An 18,533-nucleotide genomic window follows, 5' to 3' on the forward strand; every position below is an offset into this window, starting at 1 on the left:
TATCAACTTTGTTCTCATCCTAAATCCAAAACACAGCACTGTACCAGCTACTAGAAAGGAAATTAACTCTATCCCTGCCGAAACCAGGACACTTTTAAAGCAAAAATAATCTTTGGTTTCTAGTAATAAGAAATAACCAGGTATTTTAGCATAGTTTGAGTAAAAGAAGAACACTGGCTTTCTGGAAACAAACAAAATTATTTAATCCGGAAATGTATCACTGCACTGAGCTTTCTCCAGCTTTCAGCTTGCTGCTGCATATGGGCCAAGCTGCTGAGCACCCGTCTTATCGTCTCTAGCCAGCAACTTTGGATTTAGATTTATCGATTTTTCACTGGTTGCTGCTCCCTATCTGAAAACTGAAAATACCTTTTTCTGATACCTTTGTGAACACATTCTGGCTGTGGTAAGGACCAGTAAAGCCAGACATAGAGTCACAGATGAAACACATGGCGATGGCTTACTGCGCGCAGTGCTCCAGTGAATAACTAAAGCAAACACCCTCTGTCACACTCAGTGAAGTGTTTATGGTCTCTGCTTCATTTTAGGTCAGCTACTACTTTCCTCTGAAAACCCTCTGGAGGTCATTTTTTGCTGCTCTTGTGGCTGCCTTCACACTGAGGTCCATCAATCCTTTTGGAAACAGCCGGCTGGTCCTGTTCTACGTGGAGTACCACACCCCCTGGTACATGGCCGAGCTCTTCCCCTTCATCCTGCTTGGCGTCTTCGGTGGCCTCTGGGGAACCCTCTTTATCCGATGCAACATCGCCTGGTGCAGGAGGCGAAAAACCACCAGACTCGGGAAATACCCAGTCCTGGAGGTTATAGTGATAACGGCTATCACCGCCATCATCGCCTACCCCAACCCCTACACCCGGAGGAGCACCAGTGAGCTGATCTCAGAGCTCTTCAACGACTGCGGTGCCCTGGAGTCCTCGCAGCTCTGCGACTATATCAATGACCCAAACATGACCCGCCCGGTGGATGACATTCCCGACAGACCTGCCGGCCCTGGAGTCTACACCGCCATGTGGCAGCTCGCCTTGGCTTTGGTGTTTAAAATTGTCATCACGATATTCACTTTTGGCATGAAGGTAAATCAGGGACAAGCGCAGAAGCTGTCGCGAGCACACGGCACAGATGGGTTGCCATCAGCAGCTGTGGTCTGTCTGGCAGGGCTTGTGTGCCTCTGACCTACACCCAGCCACACAGGTGTAGCTGACGTGCCTGCTGGTTCACCCGCCTGCCAGCACCTTGCTCTGTGGGCCGCTGTCGCAGCAAAGGGATGAGCCCTGCTTTTCCACCTTCTAGTCATCTGCAGTTTTATTAAGTGAAAAAGAAATCTGGGTGTGAATTTAAATTCTTGCCAATAAGCAAATTCAAGATGATTCCCACTGCAGCTCTCTTTCAGTTCTTTCAGGGGTACGGACTACTTACGTTGTTGTTTGTCTTGTTGGATTAATGTCTTAATGTGCCTCAAGGTAGCTATGCTCAGGGAAGTAATAGCTTTGAATTTACTGATTTACACATTTAAAACCTCACAAAAATATAAAAGTAGCTGAAAAGCTCTATTTTTGAATCTTTTTAAGCACTGTAGCTTGGAAAAAAAGAGGGAATGAGTGGGAGGACTGACAGATGTATCATTTGATTATTCTGGATTTGCAACTTTTTCCTTCCATTCCTCCTCCCCATAAATGGGTGATGAAAGGTCCAAGAACAATTTATCCAAGCTTTCAATATATACAAAGCTGTTGGTGGTGAGTTTTATATACCTGATTGCTAGAGCTCATATAAAACACATATCCGTCTGTCTACAGCTCCCATTATCTGAGCATTTAGTTCTGGATCTGATTGCAGCAGATTATGGGACGTTTTTGTGAGTTATACACTATACATTATGCCACACTCAAAGCTAAAGCATCTCATCTTTCTCTTAAAAACTGAGGTGGAACTGAGGATCCATCTTTTAGAAGGCCTGTTACCCCAAAGATAGTAGGAAGTTGTTGGAGTTTTGCTTTTCTTTCGTGTTTTCTCCATTTAGGATGTCCCTGATGACAAGAACTACTGAATGGTAGAAGGTCACTTAGGACCAGTGACTGAGTCCTGCTGATTTCCTGAGCAGGGAGAATGAGTGGGAGTTTTAAGAGCACAGGTGTAATATTTCTGGAGGAGGATTTGAAATGAGATGCCCTTCACTGCAGAAAGTGATTTGTGCTGGGGCTGGCAGCCAGTTGTTTTTATTCTTGTTCATTTGTTTAAAAACTGAGTTTGGTTTGTTCTTTGATATGTGGTTCTTTATTCTATATATTTAAAATTTGTTAGAAGCAATTGACAGTTTCAACTATTCTGGAAAAGAACAGACAAAATAGCTTTACCCACCGAATCTAGAAGGCCCAGTCTGACTGTATCAACAAAATTAACACTATATGGTGGGGAAGATAGCTCCTGCTGTTATCAGCGCTAACGCCCCTGGGCCACGCCGAGGTTGTTAGTTTAGTTTTCTAGGAAACTCAAGGTATATTTTCAGAATTAAAAAGATATAACAACCTTTCCTCTCTAAAAAACAACAAAAACTCCATGCAAGCCCTTGCAACAGATCTGAGTTGTCTTCTCCACCAGGAAATTTGTCTCCAACTTGACAGGTGCACTTGATATCTAAGAGGAAATGCACTTAGCCAAGGCAAAGCGAATTTTCATTTTCTTTTCTTTTTTTTTTTTTCATTTCAATGCTGTTTTTTAATGATTTGTGACTTATCTGTGTAGCAGACAACAAGGTAATGATTCACAGAACTTCCTGGAAAATATATAGCAAACTGAGATGAAGAAATAGCTGTCTGAGCAGTAAGCCTCCTTTCTCTAAATTTTTATTCTGCGTTTGACATTTAATTTAAAATCTGGTCTGATTTAGCCTGAAAGAGTAGTAATAAAACCGTAAAGTACTCCATGTGATAGAGGTTTAAATCAAGATGTTATTTTCAGTTAAGCTTATTCTCAAGCCCATGACAGAACCATCAGCAGCTCCTGACTTCCTGCTGAGAAAGCAATAAAGGCAAAACCAGGAACAACTTGACTTTAAAAGCAGACTATTATTGAGAAACACCGCTTATCTATCAATTTCAGTATGATGCAGCAGGTAGGATTCAAAATTACTTTAAAAAAATGCATTAAAATTTTACAAAGCTATTAATAGGCATGTTGCCACACAAACTCAGTCACTGCAGAAACCTATCTCAGACCGCGAGGAACATCACTGTAGGCTGCCAAAAGGCTATGGCCTCTTGAGCTAGCATTTAATAAGGAAACTGGATTCTCTTACCACTAATAATAAATTGTTTGATCAATAATTTCATTACTAGTCATTTTTGTCAAAGTGCTCACGTGTCTATATTTTATTCAAGATCCCCTCAGGTCTTTTCATTCCCAGCATGGCTGTTGGAGCCATGGCTGGCAGGATGGTTGGGATCGGAGTAGAGCAACTGGCATATCACCATCATGACTGGATCATCTTCAGGAACTGGTGCAGACCTGGAGCAGACTGTGTCACACCAGGACTTTATGCTATGGTGGGAGCGGCAGCTTGCTTGGGTACAGTACCTGCTGATCATTGCTTCACGCATGGATAACATTGATGTTTGGGGACCTACAAATTGTTTATGAGGGCTTTGTGTTTGTGTTAGGTGCTATGCTGGCATTTCTGGACGTAATAGATGTGATGGGCTAAAGCGTAGGCAGCTTCCACAAATGGTCTCTCCAGTGATCTGCCAGGTAGTCAACAAAAGAAAGGCATGCAGTCACCAATGCCTATTCCTTGTAATCTGTCAAAAAGCACATAGAAGGAAAGAAAAAATTAAAGTTAGGCTACAGGTTTCCAAGAAGGAGTGTGTTTTGCTTGGGTTTTTTCCCTTTTGATGTAATGAAATCCACTGTAGCTGGACTAACGCTACTTCCTTGTTTAGACTGTGCTCTCTATCACTGCAGGGAACAAACTTCCCAGTTCTGGCCAAATTTTAAGCTACAGAGGTAAAAATTCTGGGTCTTATTTTGGCTGTGTGTCACACTATGGTCAACTGGGCTGTCTTTTGGTTTTTGTTTTGACTATAGGCCAATATCTGATTACATTCAATCAATAGGATTTATTGGATATAACAGGAATGATCTGTTAACTATTAAAGCGAGATCATTGAATAATACCTCACATATCAAATTTCTATTCATAGATACAACAGGAATATTACAAGCATATCATCTGAACACGTTTTTGCCTGATCGTATCTTTCCCTTTCTGTACTTGTATGTTCTACCTCCTTTTGTTGTTGTTGTTGATACCGTCATTAGATGATGAAATAATAGTGGGGAGGCATAACACATGATTAATGTAATTGGGTAGATTTGAAATAAAGACGTACTCAGGGAAGAGCTGGAAAAGTTTCAGTTTTGGAGCCTCATGTTAGAAAAGTAGGATCATTTGTGCGATCAGTTATAGAGGAAGGAAGGGTGGGATTTGCTTGTCTAAATTTAATGTCTGTAATGTAGACATCAACATCTGAGCTAGATGTGTTGATACCCTTCACAGTCAAAACAGAAAAATGAGATACTGGAAAGATCAGTCTTATCTGGCAACAGACATCTAAAACCAGGCAAACGAACAGATGAATTTGGCCTTCAAAGTGCCTGTTTTTCTCCAGAGATTATAAAGGCAATCTGGATCACCCCTTTGGATGTGAACACCTACAGCAGTTTAGACACATTAAAATAGCTAGGATGAATCTTACTGTCAAAAAGAGTGAAGTGCTTCCTCTTGTCCATAAATGATCTTAATGTTCATAAAAGAAATGATACACAAAAATTTTCCTCTGATGTTCTAGTTGATCTGCTAGTCAGCAATCACTTCCTCTTTTAAAAGGTCCAAGTAAAGGTGCAGTGATTTTAATAGTATAACGAGACATACAGCAGAATGGTCAGTGCTTGTTCTTAAGTCCAAGACCTGTCTCGCTTAGAGTAAGAGGTATAGAATAAGTATTAAATGATCCTTACTTTGGTATCTGCTCTCAGCTTTTCAGAGTCAGAAGTTTAAGGCATTCCTCAGACGAAAGTCATATCCGGATCATTGTGTTAAATAATCAACAATTTAATTTTCCTGTATGCTGCTAGATTAAAAGCGTCTTTTAATGACCTGTTTCTGATTTCTCTCATCTAAAATGGTGCTGTATTTTGAGGCCTAAAAATAGCAGATTTATTACATTTGCCTTTTGAACAGAGGCAAAGAAATGTTACCTAATAAGTCAGTGATACATACACGCTTGTCTGCAGTTATGTGATTATTTTTGTCCTTTAATGTAAACTGAAGGAGTAAGGAGGGTTGCTTTATGAAATTAATACAGAAAGACTAGATTGAAAAATGCAGCTACAACCCTGTCTATGGCCGCATGCCTAGATGGCCTCAAACCAAGTTGTATACGGTTCAAACTGCATGTTATACTGATATCAAAAGCTAGGGTTTAAGCTGTGACATAGCTCTTGCAGTGGCCCTAAACTACCCTTATGCAGACTTTTGTAACCATGTCATGCCCAGAGATAATGCTTAGCTTTCTCTTCAGTATGAATGCGATAGGTAAACCAATGTGAAGGCCAGCTATCAATGCTCCTACCTGCCCCAGCCGTGGTACTTAGCTGATTCTTGGAGTCATTTTAGAGGGCTAATGGCAGGATTCAGTTTTAGTTTCTCAAGTATCCAGTGTAGCTGATTTTTTGGCATGCTTTCTGGTTTGATAGCTCAGTCTTTTAGCATTCGTTATTTGCTTTTCAATGTTAACATCTTTGGCTTGAGCAAGTTCACTCAATCTTTTTGATGAAAATTGCAGTAGATGACAAATCTCTTTCTTCAGTGAAATAATCCCAAAAATACTTCACAAAGTATAAGGGCAAAGTACTCAGCATGGATAACCTCATGCCTTTTTGAGTATAAGACTCAAAAATATAAATGAGTTGCTTAGTATGTATATTTCAAGAGCACTGAAGGAAACTTGACTGCTTTCCTTGTTGGCAGGTGGCGTTACCCGAATGACGGTCTCTCTGGTGGTGATTATGTTTGAGCTAACTGGAGGCCTGGAGTACATCGTACCTCTTATGGCTGCAGCTGTCACAAGCAAGTGGGTGGCAGATGCCTTTGGGAAAGAAGGGATCTATGAAGCTCACATTCATCTGAACGGCTACCCATTTCTGGATGTGAAGGATGAATTCACCCACCGAACCCTGGCAACTGATGTCATGAGACCAAGGCGTGGTGAAGCTCCTCTCTCTGTTCTGACACAGGACAGCATGACGGTGGAGGATGTTGAGACATTAATCAAGGAGACTGACTACAATGGCTTTCCAGTAGTGGTTTCGAAAGACTCGGAGAGACTTATTGGATTTGCACAGAGACGAGAGCTGATTCTTGCAATAAGTGAGTAGAGTATCAGTGTACATAAGTTTGATTTTGATAGGAATTTTGGTAGGGTAGGATGTTACCAGTGTTATTCACCTTGAAGAATGGATAAATAAGAACCAAATCTAACTTTTTCCCCAAGTCTGGCTTTTACTAGTTGCTACGACCCATAGCTGGAAGCTTTTCTATTGTAGCATACCACCTGGGAGACTTCTGTGGGTTTGACTTTTGTGGGCTTAGTTTTGTTGTCACTCACAACAGTACAATACAATTCTGCTAGAGACAAGAGACATAAACCCAACTCATATGGCCAGAAGTTTTGTCAGAACCAGATGAAAAGCCACTGCAGTGCTGAGCTTCCTATAGTATCCGTGGGCCACTGGGGCAGTCGTGAACCTTTGTCACCCTGTGATGAAGTGCAAGTCCCTGTGCTTCTTTCTGTTGCACTATCTCCATTTTTCTCACATGCAGGCTTTTTGCGCTAGGTGTGGAAAGCTTTTCAGTGGAGGATCTTGTTTGGTAAAGATGGCTGAGTTTTGTCAAGCATCCAGTGGATAGCTGGCTGGTTGCCTGAGAGCCCGATCCAGGTCTTTACAGGTTTTGACCCATCAGGTCCTTTCCTGGTTGGCCTGATGGCTAGGTGGGGATTGGAGAGACAAGTATATTGGATGAAAGCAAGTGTTCCCACCTTCCCCGTAGCCAGGGCATCCGGAGCTGCAGAGGTCTGCGAGCCTGGGAAATCCACCCCACGGTCCACTCCCAATTCTGGCAGTCCTGTGGTGCTGAGGGCCAGCTGGGCAGGCAGGCAGGCTGCTGGCTGGGCATGGTTGCCTTATACTTTTCAGGGGAGCGGAATGTCTGGCATATCCAAAGCTCTTTAACATGGAATTACTCCATTCTGTGTAGGCCTGTTTCATCCCTCCGCTTCAGGCACCTTTAAAAAGCTGTTGTCTCAGATGGAAACTCCCATATTCTTCAGAAAAGAAAATCCATAAGTGGAAAATCAAGGCTATTTTAGAGGGCCACTTTCCTGCTCACTTCTCACAAAGCTAAAATAAAATTTAAAATAACAGTGCTCTTTAAAGCACGTGGTTTTTTAATGCATATTTATTTTTGTCTCCTGGACGTAAAAAGACTCCGTCTAAGTGATTAGACAGAAAATTTATATTAATTTATTTAAGGACACTCAGCTGTTACTTGATTCCCTTCTTCTCATCCCATAGCAGAAAGTCACCAATGCTGCATCAATACTACATGCAGAAGAAGAAAAGAAATGACAGAGCCCAGTTTTCTCCCCTTAAAATGTAGTGCGGAATTCTCTTCAGTAAGAAATTCTTTTCTCATTTTTTCCCTTCTGTGGTGTAAGTTGTCAGTTCAGTTAGAGAAAATAGTTTATGAACTGAATTAATTTTGCATTTAGTTATATCACTGATTTCTCAAAACACAGGAAAGCAGAACAGGCCTTACTGCCAGTTCTACAGCTCCTCTAATTGTACAATTGTAATTTAACTTCCAAGGAGCGTGGGAATCTAACTTTTTCATTAAAAGCCCACTATCACTGGTTGCTCCTTCCTCGCTCCTCCAAAAACAAGCAAAAAAAAAGTCTCCATGAAGTTATAAACCTCTGTATACCAATCTCTGTATAAGAGGATTTTAAAGACGCCAAGATGACGTCCAAGGCTACTAGCTGCAATACCCCTTTGAAACAACTGATTTTCTCAGAGGGCTAATCTTCCTTTGGTAGTAACAAAAGATGCCTTGTATGGCCAAGCTAGGAAAGTAAATATGTGTCTGAAGTTTCACCAAATGTGTAAATGCCAAGAGCTGATACCATTTATAAAAGAGTTTGTATTTTATCCGGCTTTTGCTAATGATTTTCAAATGTCTTCTGCATTCCCCCGTGAGAAGTAAAAAACCTTAATTAGATGTATTTAGCCTACCCTGTGTCTGGCTTTTACACTGTCTGTGCCATGTCATGGCTGTAACACTTGCTGCCATCCGAACCTCATAGCCTTTTGCGTCTCCTTTGCAGGGAGGTATGTCAGTGGGAAAATTGCATGGAGTGAAGATGCAGAGCCCTCACTTTAAAAGCAGAAAGATCAGACGTTGTCTGAAGCGAGTCAGAGAAGTTTGAGGAACTGAGTCTTTTGATTCAGGCCATAAATGGCAACATGGCTGAATGGGCTTGCTAGGGGATGTGTGAAAATGTCCAGCTATGCACTGATAACAAAGAAATCAGTTAAAAATAAGCTCAGCGAACATTTTAGATCAAAATGCTTTCCTGTTCAAAAACTGTTTCTTTGATGTCCACATTTTCCAGAGGAAAAGGTACTGTTTCCTGATCAGCTCTAATTAAGAGCATCTTTCATAGGATCTGAGGCAGAACTGAGATTTAAAATCGAAAACTTCTCTGCATAGATAAGTTTTCCTGTAATCTTCAGCTGTCAGGGACCTTTGGTGACCCTTTTTCTCTTGGGTTGAGTATGACAGCTCCTGATGTTATTCTGTGGCGACTGTGATAAACGGTTAATATTTCCAGTACGGTTTGTGTCTTTGTGACCTAAAATCTGGATTTGGTTTCACTTTTCCAAAAGACACAGTATATGGTTCCAGTACAGGGCAGGGCAAGACACTGGTTTTGTACCGTGCTGGCAACTTTTTGATAGCTAATGCTCTTTCATTGAAGGCCAAAGTTGCTTTGCGTTTATTGCAGAAGAAGTCATTGTTCATCATTACCCCAGAGTGGCTAATGTGTTGCAAACCTTCACCTCAGCTTGCTTCATAGTTGTGTTCATGGAGCCATACGCTAAGTCTCCTTAAACTACAAAATTACTTGCCAAGAGGTAAACATCACATTTGGTGAAGCATCTTTTATTCTCCTGTTCAAGTTTTTATCTCCTGCTCAGCCTGACAGCATACAGAGATACTGGAGTTATGTCTGGGAAGAGTATAAGCCCCATCTGTGCAGCGCTGTACCCAGGGAATGAGGTCTTCTGGAAAGCAGAGTCAGGCCCGTACCAGTATCTCTTCTTTCACTGCATTGTGCCCTGCAGAATGCCTCCTCAGTTTGAACGAGCTTTGGTGCCTCTATATGACAACACATTGCACTATGTAGACATGCTTTCAACCAAGAAGCTTCAGTTGCTTTCTCTGGCCCAATAAATTGTGCATCAGCAGTGTGGTGGCCCAAGGAATACTCTGGGGAAGTACTCCGATTCCCTCACGCAACTGACTTCTTGGATGAAGGCAATGGCCGTTAAATCCTGCATCAAATGTGTGTTCACACACAGCGCTCTGCCTCGTGATTCACCCCTACATAATTTCTTTCTTACTAAGTGGAGCACTAAGCATGCTCTAGAAATGCATCCAGTCCCTGTAAAGTGAATTGCAATGCCACTTCCAATTGCTCAGAAGCACCTTCAGGAGGATTGCATCCTTCCTCTGGTCCTTGTTGGGCAGGTAGGCAGGTCAGGTGGGCAGAGTCACCCCCTGGGAATAGGTGTCTACATTTTAGATGGCACCTACTTCACAGTCTTATGGAGGGAATTATTCGACCCTGTAAAGCTCTTCTTAAATTTAGCCAGCTTCGGAGGCATCGTACAAAAGGCAGAGTCTTGGACACAAGCCAGGTGGCCTGTATAATGTACTTTTCCCACTGTGGAGTTGAGAGAGCAACATAGTTAATGTAGGCTGTGAACCGTGAACTCCTGAATATGAGAGGCCGTTTCACATTTGAGAGAACAAATTCACTCTCTAACTATGACAAGAGCCTTCTGCATAGATTACTCTGTAAAACCAGACATCGTCATCCATTTGCCTTGCTCTTTCTGTTAAGCTATATCTGTTTTTCTTACCCACTGACTGCAAAAATGATCTGTTCTTCTGTTTTACCTTTACTCTAACTCCCCCATCCAGTGGGACTGCGTACAAAGTCCACCATTTTTCTGATGCCACTGAATTTGCTCAATAGTACTACATCATTCAAATTTCTCAAGAGAGATGTTTGACTTTGAAGAGTGAAGTCATGGCTTTGGCTAATCACTGTTATCCAGGGTCACTGCTGCCTTGGGAACAGCAATGCGGTAACTGAAATGCTCGGGCCTATTGCTTTGGGTGCAGCTTCGGGAAGGAAATACCTAGCTGTCAAGGGTTTTTATCAAAGGGTGGGAGTTACCTTCAGTTTGATTAATGTTACCTCTTACCACAGATCATATATCAAAGAGCTATGCAGGCATGTTCACACTTGAAATTAGATGTATGATTCAAAACAAGATGAGACAAACTTAGCATCATTCCTATAAATTGCAATAGGGCTTGTAATATGTGGGGTGAGAAGGTTGAAAATCATATACTGTACTGATATTAGGTTTGAGCCAGCACTGCTTCAGTTCCAGAAATATTACAAGACAATGATCGTTAAAGGGAAAAAAATGCAGCTGGAACATGTTGGAAACCATTACTGTCTACACATTACAAATCGCAGGAGCAGGTTTCTGCGCTTTGATTGATGGCAATGAGCTCCAAGAATATATACATACGCTTTGAGTATGTCTGATTTGCTGTACCTCTCAAGAACAGAAACAACCTATATTAATCAAAGATAATAATTCCAGCCATTTCCAAGAATTTATACAAAAAAGAAGAAAGAGTTAAACCCTAAGAGCCAAACACATGATATGCTTATTCTGGGGAGAGAGAAGTTGTCTATCATTTGGAAATCCATCTCATATATTGGTCATGCCCTGTAGTGTTGAGTATAAATCAGGTAAACGCTACAAAGAAAATAAACCACTTCAATGCTAAGAATTCTTGTTGGAGCATACTTTAAAGTAAAAGGCTTATACTGATCGTGTAAAGTCCAGATGTAGTGTAAAGTTCACTTCATAGTTTGATCAAAGTATGAATGATAGCTTTTGAGCTTTTGAAAGTGGTCAAATATGTACTGTTGAGAAAAATGTATCAAACTCATTTACTGCTATATATTGTTCCTCCCTTTACTATTTTCCTCTAAGTAGGATGCTGATTTTTTCTGCCCTTTTAAAATCTAGATATGCAAGCTCTATTTAAGGCATTAAGTACAAAACCACAAAATTCACCCTGCTTGCCAGAGAGGTGTGCTGGTCTAGAACAACACCCACGCTGCCCCCAGATCCCTGGGATGTGAATTTGTCTTGCCCTAGCTTTGTGTTCATAAATCCATTCACCATGCCCAGATTTCCCCCACTCCACTGAGAAGTCTGGGAACAAGCATACTGCTCCAAGCCAGCTGGGACCGTACACAGGCTGTTGACTCTACTCCTTTGGGCATATAATAGAAGTTTCTGTTGTGATTCTCACAATGGAGGAAATGATATATAATCATTTGAATTTGACAGAAATCGGATCAGTGGTGTTTGTGAATGCAATGAGCTGCATGTTTATTCAGAAAAGCATTATCCCAACCAAGCAAAAGTATGTATGTGTAAAAAATATCACTTACATTTGCTTCAAGAGAACAATGTCTCAAGGAAATTCAGGTTTCCTCTGTAACCCCAGCTTCCGGGGCCTCAGTACGTTTAAGACAAAAAGCTACTACCACCTTTGCTTTCCAAAGGAGGATAATTTTTTTGTTTTGTTATCAAGCCTAACTCACTGACTACCTTGATCTTTCTGTTGTACAGAGAATGCAAGACAGCGTCAGGATGGGGTGGTGAGCAACTCCATCGTCTATTTCACTGAAGACCCCCCAGAACTGCCACCCAACAGTCCCCATCCACTGAAGCTGCGGCGTATTCTCAACCTGAGCCCTTTCACTGTCACTGACCACACGCCAATGGAGACTGTGGTAGATATTTTCCGGAAACTCGGACTCCGGCAGTGTCTTGTCACTCGCAGTGGGTGAGTAGATGCTGAGTCAAGCACGCTTAGAGAATCTGAGGAGACTTTCTTCAGCACTAACAAAACCACTGTTTTTCCTGTTTAAAGCCAAGTCTAGACAGTAGCTAATTAATCAGCACCTCTGAGACAGTCAAGTGCATATTTTGATTTTTGTCTATTTTGTGAATGGAAGATTAAGGGAAGCTCACCCAGTCTCTCTCCAGGGCAGCAAAAGAAGTCAGACTCAGAACAAAAATGGCCCTTGCCGGGTGTCATGTTTCATTCTGTTCTCTCAAATCCCTAGTGTATTGTCATTTAGATAAGGTAAAGATAAATACAAAATAAACGGTTCTGACTCCCACTGTCGTTCAGTTTTCAAGAGGCAGATCTGGCAAGTAGTATTGTTTGCAAAGGACGTGCGTGTTTCTAGACATCCAGCTAGATTAGATGCTTGTGAGGACTGTAATAGAGATGTCAGTGGAGGAAAATTAATCTGCTCAGCTTTCTTTAAAGGAAAACAGAAAGGCATATAAACCAAAAGTCCACAAAAACCAGATGAAGAAGTGTGGGCAAACATGAAATTAGAAGAGTAAAAAGCTGCACCATGTGCACTAGAAATAACATCCCATAATTCCAATGGGATTTGAGCTATTCTGAGAGCATTGCTCATCTCAGGATCTAGTGGTAAGACGAAACTTTACAACAGGATAGCAAAACCAGAGCCACCATTTTCAAATGTGGAAGACTAAAATTTAGTTTTCTACAAAAAGCCTTTTTGTTATTCAAATATATTGCAGCTGTTAATATCAACGAAGTGTCCTCAGCATTAAGAAAAGAAGGACCATTATCGGGACACAGATTTAGGTCCTGATTTTAAACACTTGGATTTGGAAATTTTGATCTTCAGTTCTAGCACTTACAAGAAATGAAAGGTGGAAAAAATATAACAATGACATAGTTTCAAAATTCAGTGCCTCGTGGCCTTCAAGGACTGGAAATAAAAGCCCTTGAATGCTGAGGGTTAGGAAATTTTTGACTCTTGGGGCCAGACATCCCATAGGCCTCATCTTTCTTGACAGATATCATTCATTTATGTTCACATAAATGAGAAATTATCGCTCAGATTTGAAGGAATTATGCTGTTGGACAGTGCTTTCAGAAAGTCTGTGCTTTAGCTTAGTTTGTGTATTACTAAACCCCATGCCCTAGCTCAGGGCATTGGTGCCTTGGTTTTGTGCTGTTGGTCCTCTGCAGCCTGAGCCTAAGGAAACTCGTTGCTTTATTGTACAAATTGTCAGTAGTTGTAGCTCCTCGCTCAGTCATGCTCCCAACAAAAAGAGGTAACAAACCGAAGTATTTCACTTAATGTATTTCACTTAATGATCATGGCTGGGGTAGTAAAAATACGTGAGGTGAGAATGCTTTTTATAAAAGATAATTATTGGGGAATGGATGAGATGGACAGTGCTATGCTGAAGCACTCGCAAAATGTCCCTGCAGCTGAACAGGGGAAAAAAACGGATGATAAATGAGATGATTGTTGACCTTTCCTTTCCTTTTCTCCTCTAGGAGGCTGCTGGGTATCATAACTAAAAAGGATGTATTAAGACATATGGCTCAAATGGCAAACCAGGACCCTGAATCTATCATGTTTAACTAGACTGGTAAAGGAAGAAGAAAGTAACCCCAAAGGAATCCCTTCTAGATTAACACAAAGGCTATGTTTGGTGTTTCATTTTGTTTAAAGGGAAAAAGTAATGTGTGTAAGGAATGGCCCAATATGCCTCTGACAGAAGGAGTGGGTGCAGGATGGCACTTATTTAATGAGGAAGGCAGTTTAGAAGCTCCGAGCAGCTGCAGACAGCAAGCTGTGTTTCCTTAGTAAGATTCCCAACAGCTCAGCTGGAGCGTTGGTGGGTGTAAGTGATGTAGTGCTTAGGGACAGAGCCAGGAGAGCCGGTGGGATGCATCAACGTTCACAGTAACTCTCGAGGCAGGTGTGAAGACTAGCAGACACTGTTTATGTATAAGCTGTTAACAGATGTAAAGATTTGTGTTCCAAACTAGAGCGTGTGTATGAGTAATGTCAGTTGGTTTTGTTACTGAAAGAATGGCTATTTGCTACTGAATTATACCATTTTCATGAGAGAAAAAAATCGTCATATTTTAAAATGAAAGATTTTGTCATCTTCATTTATTTTTGTAAAAGCTAAGTGAATCAGGACTGGAGTTAAAGGAGCAAGAACACACTTCAACTCACTTCAAAACGTAGTGTCCTCTGCTCCCTGCTTTAGTCCTTTGACAGAAATGCTAGACTGTATAAAATTCAATCAGCTTCCCTTTATTAATGTTGAAATGTGACTTATTTGTAAGGATTTATTATTTCTCTATGCAATTTTGCATACAGGTACTGTAATATTTAGTATTATGTGGTTTGATGTGACAACGGGAAAAAGCATTAAAGCCTGTGGAGGAATTTTCAAAGGCACTAAAGGGAGACTGGTATCCAGCTCTCATCAATGTTGGTGACAAGAGATTGAATCCCTCACCTGTCTCCCCTTGTGTACATCATCATTTTTCACAAACTAATGAAGTTCTGCATTGATTCCTGATTCTCCATTTAGTTCGTCATTGCTATTTCTTGGCATTTGTCTGCACCTGCCAAGAGATTGCTGAAGTTAATTTAACAGTCACAGACATTTATTCTATAGCAGATCTACTCTATGCATCTGCCAGTCATAGGACTGTGGAATCCATCTCCACAACACCGTGGCTGGATACGATCAAAGGGACTGAGAATGCAAACAACAATAGCAAAGCTTTAATTATTGACCTGTCTGCAGCAAGAACACAAGATTTAACAGCCCCCGGCAGGGACCTCCAAGTCACTCAGGTAAAAATGCTAAATTTTCCTAAACCCTTGTTCTGGTCCTATGTGAGATGCACAGAGTCAACATTGTCTGTGTTAATATACAAGCACTTTACTGCTATCAGTAACAGAAGACCAAATTCTACTCTCAGTAACACATAATCCACACTGCCCAGGGTTTGCTTTATAACTATAAGCTTAAAGCTTGGAGAGAGGTTGCATCCTAACTTAGATGCCCTGAATCCCCTTCAGACCTTCTGAGAGTCTGGACCTTTCATTGAGGCATCTAAGACCTTTGGTATTTTTGTTCAAATTCATACAGATACCGGTAGCTCAAGTGCATTGCATCCAGATGGTCTTCATGGACAGAGATGAGGGGAGTCCTTTCATGCCAGAAGAGCCTGTTGCTTACTCCAGACAAAAGCCAGGCTGTTGATCCAACATGTAGGCAATGTGCATGATTATTGTGTCCCTGAACTGAGACAACTAGCCAGGTGCACCCTAGGTTAGATGCCCAAAGTTACATGTCACAAATTCCTCCTCTTATCTCCAGTGACCCTGCTTCCTTCTGGCATGTGTCCCACTGCGTTCACACAAAGTATGGCCCAAATTGTTTAAGTAAAAGAAACGGAAGTAAAGGGATAATTTTAATCTGCTAAGTACTCCATTTAACAATAGTGTTTGCAACAGACTGACATAAATATACGTAGTTGTGGCCAAAGCCCATAAATATTTCAGTGTATACTTTTTGTTAACTGAACATCTGCAGTACAATGTATTATTAAAGGGATATTGTTAAAACTATGTAAACTACAGAACTGAGCAACCCTTTCCTTCTGAGAATAGGAAATACAACATAATACTGTTGTTTCTTGTGTTTTTCTATGAAGCTATCATCAGCCAAACTCATAAAAAACCAACCAAGTCAACAACCAAGCTCATAAACATTGGATTCCCTCATTTGAACAGAGATGCCATCACAAAATCAGTGCATTCCCACAACTAAACCCAAAAGGGGCTTAGTACGAATGTCAGTTCCTACCCAAAATTAGAATCTAAGGGATTTGGAGTAAGATAAATAGGCTGACTTTTGAGGGCAATCTTGTTCTGAAATTAAAACTGAAGGACTGTGTTCTACTTTTCACTTTTATAGCGCTTAATGTTAATACATACATGTTTGATGAACACTTTCTCCATCTTCCTTTATGTTTACGTAGGAAACAAGTGTGCATACTCTCCCCACTTGAACACTAAAATACCTCTTTCGCTCATAAACCAAGAGAAATAAATTGAGAAGTGAATTTATCTGCTATTTGAAATCAAACTCAAGGCTTCACGTATGTCAGGGAAAAGGAGAGATCTAAAGCCTTCTCTGTTAGCCAAGGAAATTTCAGTCCATGCTGCATTAGTACGTAAGTCCATGGCAGAGCTAACTCTGAAGAACACTGATAGTACTGAGGGCAATGTTTGCTAACAGGAACCAGGATGGTATATCAACACTGAAAAAATTGTCATTTCCTGAGACAAAGACACGGAGTCACCTAACTGAGATTAAACTGACCATGAATACAAACTCATTTGGGTATTGACTTGGGTTATCATCTTAAACTCAGTCCGTGGCTATGCATAGGCATAAACTTTTGTGGCTAATTCCCATTAATATCCAGAGGCCTGATCTACTAAAACCAACAGTCAGCCCTATTACAGCTTGTCACCTCGTCTTATTAGACTGCATATGAGGAGCCCTCAGGGCTTAAGAACAGGATCCATAAAACCAACATGGTGGTTTGTAAGAAACAACAACAGAAGGAATTGAGATGCATGCACTTACTGCGGGTGCAGTTTGACCCTGGGACTACCCCCCAGGCAGAAGGCAGGTAAATGGGAGTCCAGCTCTTTCCTATCAAACACGTTCCTCTTTAGATGGAATGGTTTAAATATCTAAGGGGTCAAGGAAAAAAGCTTTGGATGTGTAACTCTACGTGGGTGGTTAGACTGCTGCTCCTTGTTCAAAATATGTTAAACCCCCTTAGAGCAGGGACCGGTATCTAGCTCTCCAGAAATGACATAGCCATAGCTAGCTTCAGCTGCTTGGCATTACCAAGGCTGAGGTGATGCTAGAATGACAAGAAGGGTTTTGAAACTGGACAGACTTTGCTAATTAGAAAACTTAGCACTTCAGACACTTCCAGAGACGGTAATTGGCTGTCTTTCTGTTGAACTTCCTCCATGCTACTGTCTTGATTGCTCTTTTAGCTTGACTGGCTGAATGGGGAACGCTCTTAATATAAATTAATAACATGCTTTTCTCAAAAAATGCAGTTCTGATGTAATGTTTTAATGTATTTCCCCATAACAAGCCCATTATCTGTCACTGTCTTCCATCTGTATTCCCAAATATGTCTCAGAAGTTACTGAATAGACTCCAAGAGGCATAGATCTCAGCCTTAAGTATTTATTTCAATTTTTAGAGCTCAAGATAGTCACGTAGCCTGATCAATCTGAGAGTTACATAAGTACTTTAGTATACAGTGCTCACTTTATGCAACCTCAGTTCAATCCTCGTGTTCAAGCAGTTGGACTTTGAAGATGTCAAACTAAACATGACAACAAAACTCTTTAAATGATGCAAGTTCAGTATTGTACCTTTGTTTTGCATGAACTGTGTTACAGTTACATTCAGCTTCCAATGTGTACTTGAAGCAATCTGTACCAGAAAGTTTATTATTAAAGTACAGAACATGGATGACATTAGCCAGACCCTTTGGCTGTCACAGTGATACTAATTATTAATTCTTATGCTTTGATGAAGCAGGGAAAGAATGTTTAAGGATTACAGGAGACCCACTGATTCCGTGTTGGAATGACACTATAATTATGAATATTGTTTTGCTTTGGTTTTGGGTTTTTTAATTGTAGAAAAAAACATGTATGTTGCACCTTATCAAAAACAATGTTTGGACTCTATTTTTTAAATAAAACTGACTTACAGTACTGAAAACATTTCTTGAACAGCTTATTAATTGGAGAAGTATTTCACTTAATGTCTCGGTATGATTTTGATGTTTCCTTTTCCCACCTATAGGGATAAATCAAGCCTGATGAATGATTTAGGATATCTAATTCAGTTACGGGTTAGCTAATATTAAGTAGGGAGTTAGTAAAGTTTATGCAGTGGACTTCAAAGAATCAGCCTTAACAGTTGGCTGTTTTATTTTCAGAGAAATGTTTTTTACTTCTTTACTTTTTTTACTTCAGCATCATTAAACTAGAGATGTCAGGGGAGGGGAACCTCAATCCATCCCACTCCTACCAGTTTGATGCCAGGGCCAGCGATAGATGCCCAGAGCCTGGAGAAGGAACACAGGTCAGCAGGAGAGC

General features: G+C 40.9%; 1 protein-coding gene across 1 annotated transcript in view; it reads left to right on the forward strand.

The window, feature by feature from the left end:
* CLCN4 (chloride voltage-gated channel 4) overlaps window positions 1-18,146 on the forward strand; it is a 49,051-nt gene extending 30,905 nt beyond the window's left edge. Inside the window, exons 8-12 of the mRNA XM_009287838.1 lie at window positions 549-1,094; window positions 3,399-3,585; window positions 6,047-6,445; window positions 12,088-12,304; window positions 13,853-18,146. Of these exons, the coding sequence (XP_009286113.1) occupies window positions 549-1,094; window positions 3,399-3,585; window positions 6,047-6,445; window positions 12,088-12,304; window positions 13,853-13,943 (1,440 nt within the window). The 3' untranslated portion in view covers window positions 13,944-18,146. The remainder of the gene's footprint in view (window positions 1-548; window positions 1,095-3,398; window positions 3,586-6,046; window positions 6,446-12,087; window positions 12,305-13,852) is intronic.
* The last annotated feature ends 387 nt before the right edge of the window (window positions 18,147-18,533 follow it).

Source organism: Aptenodytes forsteri, unplaced genomic scaffold, assembly GCF_000699145.1.
Source record: "Aptenodytes forsteri isolate BGI_AS27 unplaced genomic scaffold, ASM69914v1 Scaffold200, whole genome shotgun sequence".
NCBI classification, from domain to species: Eukaryota; Metazoa; Chordata; class Aves; order Sphenisciformes; family Spheniscidae; genus Aptenodytes; species Aptenodytes forsteri.